General features: G+C 33.3%; 1 protein-coding gene across 1 annotated transcript; it reads left to right on the top strand.

Moving 5' to 3' along the window:
- The first annotated feature begins 2740 nt into the window (after positions 1–2740).
- Positions 2741–11554, top strand: ETHR (ecdysis triggering hormone receptor). The gene is made up of 2 exons (XM_085811392.1): positions 2741–3247; positions 7668–11554. Exons 1-2 carry the CDS (start codon positions 2784–2786, stop codon positions 8026–8028), a joined length of 825 nt encoding a protein of 274 aa, XP_085667518.1. The 5' UTR covers positions 2741–2783; the 3' UTR covers positions 8029–11554.
- Positions 11555–11931: the final 377 nt, after the last annotated feature.

Below are 11931 nucleotides of genomic sequence, written 5' to 3'. Positions count from 1 at the left end.
GAATATCACATCTTGTTGCATGGTCCGTGGGGGACTTAAGGGAGTTTCTTAACAATTACAAAATCACTTTGTCTTTTTTGCACGTTACGAATTGTTAGAAGTAGCTAATAAAATAGTTCTGAAATTCCTCTGTATAAGTTTATTCTTTTGCTCTAAAACTGAAGACGGTAACATTAAATTAATATAAAAATTATAGACATGATTCTCATACAGATGGTCTAAAAGAAATCGAAAAGCTTATATTTTCTCTTTCCTTTTTGCATGCCTTCGTTGTGTGATTGGAACCTCGACGCGTATGCGAGAGATCCAGGTTCGAGTCTCGGGGAGGGGATTGCTCATTTTTCATCTTTCTGACATTCGAAATAAATTAAGGAATTTAGAGTGGCACCCGAACTGAAAGGTAGTAGCCGATAATTCGTCACTATCAGGATCTGACGATTGAGTTTCCTAATACCCAGTCGCCTTTTAAAAGGGAGAGTATGTAAGGTATTTTCTCCATCCTTTCAACGTGCCTTCGCTGTGTCACGGTAGCACACTCGGCGCGTTTTCGAGAGGTCCAGGTCCGAGTCCCGGCGAGAGCACTGCACAGTTTTCACGTCTCCTGTATCAAAAATTCTAATGACTCTGCAAGCTTTTCTACATAGCGAATAGTAGGAAAGCACTCGGCCAGCTGGCATTTAGAAATTGAGGAATTTAGGCATTTAGGAATGGCATTTAGAATTTTTTATTATTTTATTTAGAACTGTTGAATGATACAACTTATTCGTGTTTAAGTTAAAAAATAATAATAAATATTTTTTCTTTTAAAATTATTTCACGTGTTAATTGTGTTTAAGATACAATAACATGCCGAACAAGTATTAATTTAGAAGTCAAACAAAAAAAATCAGCCTTATATTTTCAAATTTTCACAGGACTAGTTTCGATGGTTTTACCGAACCATCATCCTCAGCTGCAAAAGCGCAAATGAACGAGATATATTGACTAGATAAGATAAGATAAGAAAGAATGGGCAGGAGTTAAGCTACTGGTGCCATCTTAAAATTTTGCGCTAAGTAACATGAGGCATATGTTAGAAAAAAGGAAACACAGAGGTCTTCTGTTGCTCAGCATTATTGGTCCGAAAATCACACTTTCAACTTTTCTGCAGCCAAAATTATTCAAAAAACATCTTCCATTGGTGAATTAGATTTTCTAGAGGCGTTTCACAATCAAAAAATTCTTTCTGTTCTAGTGAACGACTCTAATTCCAATCCATCTTTGTCTTCAGCCTTTAAGGAAATTATGTTTTAGTTCTCGTTTCATCAATAGATGGCGACAGTAGCTTAACTCCTGTCCATTCTTTCTTATCTTATCTAATCACTATACCTCTTTCATTTGCGCTTTTGCAGCTGAGGATGACGGTTCGGTAAAACCATCGAAACTAGTCCTGTGAAAATTTTAAAATATAAGGCTGATTTTTGTTATTTGACGTCTATGCTTTTGTTGAAATATAAGAAAGAATGCCCATAAACATTTTGTGTCAATCTTTTTTTTAAGAGCTGTTATTCAAATAATGTCAATGCTATGTTCCTGGGGACGGAAGCAGAAAAGCTTATTATAGTAGTTTAATTGTTCCCGTTATTGTTTATATGGCCTATATAATTTATAAACTTTTAAAATTTGGCATAAATGCTACCTTTGTTTGGCGTAGATTTTGAATAAAACTGTATTGATTTCAAGGACGATCAGACAGAGATCCCCTTTTTTCAAAACCAATAACTTTTAGCCCAGAAGGGCTATTAGTCTCGAAACAGCATTTTACGATGAATCACTGAGACCGCTGAATCACTTTTCAAACTGTTGCCACAAAATATTATCACCCTGTATTATATATAAAGAAACTAAGAATCTCATGAATGTATGTATGTTTCTCGGATTGTAAAAAAACGACGGTACCTAGAGCCATCAAATTCTGAATAACGTAGTCCTCTAACCGAACATAGGTACCTGGAAGACAGAACTTGGAATGTGTTTTATTGGGTGTATTTCATATTTTTTAAAAGTGTAGTGAATTGATTAAAAATTCAACAATTTAAAAGCGAGCAGTGGGAACACTGTAGGAAAAAAAAAAAAAAAAAAAACATTTTATCTTCAGCGCGCGAGACTGTCTATAGGAAATTCTAAGATATGCAGTTTTTGAATATTTTTAGCTCATAATGGCGTTGGCCCAAGTGCACTCAAAATGTTTATGTGTTTGTAAATGAAAAAAACACCTGTTTGAGCGTAATATAAAATCTGAAAGTTGAAAGCTTATTATTCATTATTTATCTTTATTACTTATTATTTATTTATTTATTTGTCAAAAAAAGTGAATGGGGACAATCCTTTTTTATATCCAAAACAATAGATGTAGCAAAAAAAAATGCAAATGTAAATGACAACTGGTGAGGAAAATAGCAATGAAAATTCCCCGGCAGATGTAGCTACGTTCGTTTCCGTTTTGCTCTGCCCAATACTTTCGATATAAAATGGGTTTTCACTCCTACTATTTTCAGAAAACATTTTGCTATTGAAGGAAAGTGATTGCTTTCGAAACCGATAGATTTTTATCCAAATTCTACGCCAAACGAACGTCGCTTTTTTGTCTGATTTTAAACTTTAAATTGGTGTGTTTTTCTTCCAGTTTGAGTTACAAATCTTTATACACCATAATTCAATAAAATTTGATACTTTGGCAATATTTATGTATTGATATACTTAAAGAAATTTATTTTACAGGCAAAGCAGTCCCGTACGTGGAGATGCTAGCGGCTCACGGCTCCATCCTTACCATTCTAGCCATCAGCTTCGAGCGTTATTATGCCATTTGCCAACCATTGAAGGCAGGCTACACTTGCACGCAGATGAGGGCGGTGGCCATCATCGTGATCATCTGGTTAGTGGCAGCTCTTCTCACCAGTCCCGTACTCTTGACCGTCAACTACCACATGGCAGAATACATCGACGGCTCAATGGTCCCTGTCTGCTTACAAATGGTCAACAAGCGCTGGCAACAGTTCTACTACCTGAGTGTGATCGGCTTTTTGTTTCTGGTGCCCTTCCTCATCCTTCTGGTTGTATACTGCTATATTGCCAAGCATCTCATGCTGGGCCAAAGGATGCTAGGATCCTCCAGCGAAGAAAACCAGATGAGAGCCCGCAAACAGGTCGTCTTCATGCTGATTGCTGTTGTCCTGAGTTTCTTCATCTGCCTTCTGCCCTTCAGGTACATCATGACATTTTGAATGATCGCTGAGTTAATATGTGATAATTTTTATACAGTGAAACCTTGAGATACGAGCACCTCTATATACGAGAAATTCGAGATACGAGGAAAGTATGAGCGAAACATCCGTCTCTAAATACTAGCATTGACTCGAGTAACGAGCAACGAGCCAGGCTGTTGATATGCATAGCGTGTTTCCCCGTCCGGCTGGACTCGAGGAACTCCTCGTCAGATCACTCAGTATTCTTTGATCTACGTGTTTGTGCGCTCGGGAGTTAATTGTTTTTTACATTTAATGTGAAAATAATTATTTCACAATGCCTCCCAAGAAGATTGTTGCCTCAGATAGCACTGCAAAGAAAAAGAAGGAAACTGTGGCCATTGAAATTAAGAAAGAAATCATAGGTAAACATAAGGCGTGGTGCAAGAATGATGGAATTGGCAAAGCCTTGCGGCCGTTCGACATCGATTATCTGCACTATTCTGAAGAAGACGGAAGAAATTAAGAAACTTGATGTAGCCAAAGGAGTTTCCGTTACTTCCAAGCACCGTCCAAAACTCCCAGAAGCTGTTGTTTTAGTGGATTAACGAGAAGCAGTTAAAAGGCGATTCGTTGTCAGAAGCTATCATTTGCGCTAAGATTAAGAATCTGTACTTGGACCTTCTCCGGAAAACACCAGGTACGTTGACTGAAGATAAGATGGTAATGAGATGTTTTGGGGTGCAGAACGGATTAACCAGAGTTCCATTTTTTTTTTCAGTAAGGAAGTTTGTTTCTAAATACAAGAAATTCGCTATACGAGCTTAATGCTGGAACGAAATAAACTCGTATCTCGAGGTTCCATTGTATGTGTAATGATTAATATATGCCTAAATGTAGCAAGAATATTATAAACATATCACAACAAGGGTCTTATTAAATCGACAAAAATAATTTATACTTAATACTCCCTTTCTTTGATAAAAGAAGGTCACTTCTTTGGTGAAAGCAACTTGGAGGAGATAATTAAGCTGGTTTTCTGTCCAACCAAAGTAGTTATACTTTAAACTACCAAAAAAAAGTTAAAATAAAATACAACGCAGTTCATAGAAAAAGAGAAAGCTAATTCAGATATAACTGTTTACGCGGAACTAAACAAATCGCATTAACAGTAACTAAGCAACTAAGCTGAGATGTCTCTCTCCGGCTTTTTAAAGCTTTCAGTCGGTCGCGAGAGAATTCTAGTAATTTCTTTGCTTTTCGGGTTTTCTGGAAACCAACAGGGGGATGGAATTACGGTTACAGTTAACACAGTAATCAATTACATTTATTCAATTTCAATCCAAATTAAAGAGATATCCATCTATTCAATGCTAAAAGCACGTGTTCTTATATTTTTACTTTTTCGGCGTAGCTTTCTCTTAAAATTTATCACGCCCTGCATTGCACGGGGAAATAAAACAATTTTAATTACAATTCTACTAAAAATATCTAACTAAATACAAAATTCGTAACAATATGATATTCTTAATCGTAGTGAAGATAAATATTTCGGCAACAAAGGTTTGGTTGGTTTACAGCAAAACACGCGAGGGCTATCAACCTAAGGGAGGGATGCCTTCATGAAGAACTTCCTAAAGAAAACTGGCTGGCTCGTATTCATGTTACCCATAGGGAAAACTACGAAACCTCCCATGCATCCAGCCCATTCGCCGGGTTTCGAACCCGGATCGAACTACTCGGCAAAAAAGGTAACGAACTTGCAGACGCTGCAACAAGGAATGTCGCTGAAATATCTGACAAACCCGTTCCATTTTAGATATAAGATCTGATGTCCTGCACACAAGTAGTAAGTTTTGGAGGATTAAAAAACACGGTATAGCACTATGGATCAAGTACAGTTCAGAAGAAAAAAGTTTTTCTAAATCGGTTATTAATATATGTTTATATAGTGTCACAGGTGCTACTTTGGTAGACGGTTGCACGGATTTTTGGCGATTTACGTTGGCGCAATTGTTGGCGTGATTTTTACAATCTTCAGCCATTTTGAAAAACGCTGTTTTTACGCATAGTAAAGTATTCGAAACTTAAAAAAAATAAATATCGTTAAAAGTAATGGATTAATTTTTTGTTGAAAATGTCGTTTTTTAAGATGGCAGGCAAGTGTAAATAAATACATTTACTATGAGTATAAAATACTAAGTAAGGCTATTATTACTTTCATATAGCAAAAAAGAGAATAAAAACACCTCTATAAAAACATTGTGCTAACGTTTAATTAGATTAAAATATTACTGAAATTGAATATCGAATTAAAAACCATCCTACCAACATTTAAAAGAATTAGAATATTATTAAATTCAAATACTTTAAAATACGTTATATAAAATATAATTAACATTAAAACATATGTGACAATAATTATCTCAGCAATTTTTGAAAATAGTGTATTAATTTTTTAACAAAAATTGAAGTATACAATTATAAAATAAAAGAAAAATATGTACTTACATTTTTTTGAGTAATTTAACCTCTTGTTTATTGATAAGTACCACAAAAAAATCGAAATCATAATTGAATCGGCTCTTTTAACCATCTTCATCTGTTATCCACATATCTCGCACTTCATTGAAGAGGCAATTAGCGAGGTTTCCTCCAAAAATTTTAAATAAGTTTCCTCTGACGCTATTAACAATTTATAAATAAATCTTTGATTAGGAAAGACAGGTTGGCCAAAATAAGGTCTCAAAAGGCAATTTTTTTATTCCGATACCAATAATTCTTGGTAATTACCAATAACAACATTCATCTTCAAAACAGAGATATCCATTCCATTTGAAATCTGACGAATTCGAAGAGATGAATAATAAAATTTTAAAATGGCGCGGTAATGCACAAATATTCAGTAACCAATCAGGGAGCTGATTACATCACGCATAGAATTAAAATTATTTAAATAATCATTCATAATAAAATCATTTTTAAAACAAATGCAAAATTAAATTGTATTTTAATATTTAACAGCCATAAATAATGTTTAAAACATTAGATTAAATTTATAGATATTAATAAAACCAATTACTTTTTAAGTAAGGTGACGTCATTGATTACATCATCAACAACATAAAATTATATAAAATATTATAAACAACAAAATTTTTATTTCAAATAAAAATGTAAAATTAAATTGATTTTTAATATTTAGAAGTCATAAATAATATTTAAAACACGGAAGTTATGCATAATAAAACTCATTATTTTTTAATAAAATGACAACAAAGTATCGGTTACCATAAATAACTTATCCAGCAATGGGTTTACCATAAGTTGTATTACTCGCCAAAGAAAAATCGCCAAATTCTGAGTCTACCAAAGTAGCACCGTGTCACATTCTGAGTGTACCACAGGTGTCTATCATGCCACGTATAAACATTAATGATGAGAGTGAACCTATTTACATAAAATGTAACATAATATTTGTCTGCATCGCACATTTTAATCAATTACTCATCTTTTAACCATATCCGAATAGTTTAGCTGTATTAATTTAACGTTAGTTGAACCACTAACTGAAAGGAACTGAAAGGATACCTACTTTAGCTAGTGTAGCTTTAATCCTCTTTATTTACCTTTCTATAGTTCATACGGTTCAGAAAGGCAGGAAATAATTCATTTTCCTTTACTATAGTCTTTGATTTAAAGACAATTAACCAGAGAAGTTTTTGACGTTACGAATACATCATGGAACATCAAAGAAAAATGTAGTACTTAAAATTGACATATTGTATATTTTAGGTGCAGTAAGAAGATTTTTGAGTTTAACGTTCGATCTACTAAAGGATATTTTAAACGTGATAATAACTTTAAGAGATTTCTTAACTTTTTAAATCAAAATAAAACACTTCTGTACCACAGATATCTTTAAATAAGGAATCCAAGTTATTATTATTTAATTAATTAATTCAAATTTCTGTCCTGTCTTTTACATAGTAAAGATGTGGATAATTTTAAGATCAATACTGTTATTTAAATTTAATTATATTAGTTATTACGATGTATGTTAAATATAAAACTATGTAAACAATTTTTTAAAATAATATTATAATTTACTTGTATTTTAATTATATTAATTATGTTAAATGTTATTAATTGAATATTTTGCATTACAAATTGAGTGTTGATATTTATTTTAAACTGCCTTTTCTTCAGCCCAGAACTTTTTATTTTTTCATTCCGCATAGCTTTGTAGTTAGATGATTTCCCTGCCTATTAGGTAACACCATCGCCCTGCTTTTAAAATTACTTTTGTCAAGACTCTCAGGAGACGCTGTTAAAACGAGGTTTGACTCACAGTGTGGTTTACAATTCTGAAACTCGCAATGAAAATAATTTTTATAAAATCATTTGTGTAACTAATAAATTCATTTAAACTGTTTACAGGGTCTTCACTGTCTGGATAATCCTCACTTCTTCAGAAAGCGTAGAGTCCTTGGGCATGGAGACTTATTATAACCTCCTTTACTTCTGCAGACTCTTGCTCTACATGAATTCTGCCCTCAACCCCATCCTTTATAATGTAATCTCCTCCAAATTTCGAAGCTCCGTCATCAGGCTACTGCGCTGCTCGCGCGTAAGGAGCCGGCTTCTTACGCGTCAGGTCACCAAGGGTACGACGACTTCCAGCACAGCCACCACCAGTGGAAGTGTTAAGAAAGACAACAAAAGCCAGGTTGTGGCTGCGCACAGTACCTATTCCCTCTTCCGGGCAACAGGAAAGAATCCCAGGCCACAACACGTGTAGGTTCCTTCCATTCCAGTCGTCTTTGTGCAATTTCATAGCTATTTCGGGATTTTCCTAACCAGGCCCATTTAATGCCGTGGATTTTGATTCAAGTATTAAAAAGAGCAACTGCGAGGACAACAATTTTCGTGAATGATATGATTTCAACCCTTCTTAGTTGTTGTCTCAAGTTTCCAACTACTGAAAAAGTATTCTTCTGAAGGAAAATCAGAAGCGGTTTTACAGAACGAGTGTCATGGTGCAACTTATCGTAACATCGAGGAAGACAGCAAGGTATAGACCGTTGCATCCAATAGCACCTATCAGGATTTAGTGCTATTGAAATAATCCCAATTCATAGCATTCCAACAGATTCATCATCATATACATAATTTCAGAGCATCCATCATAAGTGGTCGCTAAGTCGTGGATTATTCAACTGCTCCGTTATGCGAGTTATCTTATGGCAGATTTTTTATAACTGATATCATTCATTCCTCAATATTTGAATGATGTGGTTATAATAAAAGAGAACACCTGAATCTAAATCTAAAGATGGCATGAAAAGGAACTTTGCAGTACATTGTAAGTATCACGTAGTCGTATATGTTGCTGGAGTACTTGCAGTTCTGCTTTGCTGAAGTACTTGCGATTCGCCATCTTACATATAACCTCCTGACGAAAAAGTGCTTCAGGGTCCATACATTTTCCCTATTAACCATATTTAAGTATTTTCTAGGAAAATTATAGATACTGTAAAAGAAACTTATTGCAAAAGGAATTAGAAATAAACTTTGATTGTCTGATTGCATGTCTTTCATGTCATATTATTAAACTAACCATTTATCTGTTTAAGAACTTCAACAATGATTACGTCATTTATCAATCTTGTGAAATCCATATAACCGAAACTGTCAATGAAAAGCTGTCATTTATGAAACACTTCTTTCACCTGTTACATTATGTGATGTCTGTTTCGAATTGTTCCTAATGATGCAATTAAAAATCTCAGCTGATTGGCAGCATCTCAACTAAATGAAACAAACTATGAAAGATTACACATTTATCTGACTGCCTACTTCGGAGCTGAGTGGATCATTATGGTGCATCTTTTAGTTCTTAACATCATATTTCCATAATATTTCTGAATGTTGATGAAGAAACTTGATTGGCTTGTATCGTGTAATAATGGGTGCTGTAAATATTTCCAGAAGGGATTTCTTTCATTTAACTCTTATGGCTTGACACTTACAGGTGAATCGCTGTCTCAGAAAATTATTATAAGTGAATAACAAGAAACAGCTCGGCTTTCCAGTAATCTTCTGATGATGTCTTTTACACCACAAATAAAGTTTATTGCATACAAAACGCAACGGTGCTTGTGTCGACAGGGAAAATTTCAAGTTCACGATAAAAATGTCACATTTAGCAATGTAGTATAAAAGCGATTAAGGACTTATCATTCTTCTCTACTCATCTCGCTTTTTCAGGCATCCAAAAAATAGTCCAAAGAGAGACTTAATATAAACTTAATGGGAAAATATTATTAATGCATTTTATGAAACATGGGAGAAGTTTTACCATGGACATGCAAACATATAAGTAGGGACTTGTTAAGTGAAGAACCGTTATCTAAACCGAAACTATTTTACCCACAAATTATTCTCGTTCGGCTATCAAATTATTTTCCAAATTACAGTACGAAGCTACCATCAAATTTAAAAAATTCAGTTTTATTCAGTCCAGTTCATAAGCAACTGCAAATCTGCAGGATAAAATATGAAATTTCAAAAGAAGTAGAAATAATGCCGTCCTGGAAAGTCAAATTTGCTGATTTATTGTTTCAATGGCTTTCTGGTTTATTTAAAAAACAAAGATATTACTAGAGCAAAAATTGCTGCTTTTAGATCTGTTACTTACCATAGAGGCATGAATGCACGAGGTAGAAATATGTATGTTTCGTTCAGAAGATAACAACAAATGTTTTCTTGCTGCGGTAAACATTATTTGTATGCGACATATTTGCTTTTTGGTGGTGAAAACCTTGCTTTCATATTCTTTCCTGTCGCGAATTATGTAACTTTATAATATTAATTAGGACAGTAACTTCATCGCTGTGCAAATTATCGTCACTAATTTTAGAGGACATTCTAAGATTGTGCAAATATTATATTTTACCACAAAAATCGAGTAAATTCGCGAATTTCAGATTTATTCCCATTATTTTCTTAATTTCTAGTATAATTTTTAAAATATTTTTATATTTAAATAATTTTTATAATACTTTTTGTACGAATTTCTTTAAAAAAATGCTACAAATCGATACTATTCCGTAATCCAAACAAAAATCTTTTACCGAAGTTTAAATCTTCTTAAACAGCTTATCAATGCTCTCAAAAATTTGATTTCGTGCAATTTTTTCTACTTTTACATGAATGGGAAAAAAATCGGTGTATAATATGATATATAAATGTATTGCCCAGTTAAATGATAATCTTGAAATAACTGTGTTGAGTACATTTCCAGAATCTTATTGACTCATAAATGTAAATTTCATTTAAAAATTGCATTAACATGATAAGTAAACCAATACTTCCTAAATTTACTTCTGACACTTATCGCCCCATCTATCAAAACAACTCCAGCTCGGAAGAAGATTTAAACAACGTTTGCATTAAGTTCAGCTTCACTGCCAAAGCTCTCGCCTTAACTTTCAAAAAGTATGTTCATACATATACGTAGCTAACTTTCATTCCGGTTATAGCTGACTGAAATAGAAATCATAAAACAGATAAAATAATAAAATAGTGGGTTAACCAATATAAAGCTTATAAGTTATAGTATACGTAACATTAACGTTAATAATATTCATTTAGTTATATAGTAACCATTTATTTTATTCTTCCCTTTGTGGTAGAAAAGATGCTTTCGTGGAGAACTTTTCTTACAAAAACTCGATCTCTTTGAATGCATATTTTCCTGTTACCACCAAGTTCAAGTAATATTCAAAATGATTAGAAGCATTGCATAAAACTGATATCAAATCTCTGAGCCTGTTGACTACAATAATACAGTACTGCATGAAAATGGAATTGTGTATATAATTACATAATATTCGAAGAATAGCTATTACGAATCTCACAACCATTTTTTTCCCTCGCGCATAAAGTTTTTAAAAGGTACTGCAAACGAACCTTCGAATGTTTTCTTTTTTAGAAAGAGAAAGAATAGAAAAAGGCTCCCGTAATGTGAAAATAACGTACTGGAACTACTTGTACTTCTTGGTGCTTTTTCTTGTGAATTCATAACCCAATCCAGTGAAATGATGTTTTCCCAAGATATATTTATAGTATGTGTTTGCTACTTATACATTCTTGTTCGATGTTTTTTTCTGAGAAATTATAAAAGAAAAAAATTTTTTCTTTTATGAATTGTAAGACTTTGGAGCTTATGAAGCATTTTGCGCTGGCCGTTCTCTTTTTTGTAAAGTTCTATAAATGTCGGCCAATTTATGGTGCTCGTGTATAAATAAATGAATATTGTTGAATTGTTGTCAAAAGTGTGTTTATTATTGCTGTTGTTGTTATATGTAGAATTTTTCTTTAAAACACAAAATTACTTGAGGAAGACTGCGCAATATTTTCACAGCTGATGTAACACTGTTTCCTTCAATAGATCAAGAAAATGTCCTCATTTACGTCTATTCAACCTTAGGTACAATTTACAGCATTAACACTTTCATGATCTTCTCTATTAAAATTATAAACTATAAATGACTGACCTATAACTGGGTGTATTAAAATTTAAAAAATAGTGTTCTTGAAGACTACGTTAATACACAGCCGTATGCATGGGAGGGTGAGACAATTGAAATGAGTAGGTGAGTTTTCAGGTAAAAATTGTACATACCTATATATGATTACA

Source organism: Stegodyphus dumicola, chromosome 2 (genome assembly GCF_044657685.1).
Source record: "Stegodyphus dumicola isolate Sdum_Otavi_A_Nest chromosome 2, ASM4465768v1".
In the NCBI taxonomy this organism is placed as follows: Eukaryota; Metazoa; Arthropoda; class Arachnida; order Araneae; family Eresidae; genus Stegodyphus; species Stegodyphus dumicola.
The sequence above is the reverse complement of the archived record's forward strand: the minus strand, read 5'-3'. Positions and strand labels throughout refer to the sequence as shown.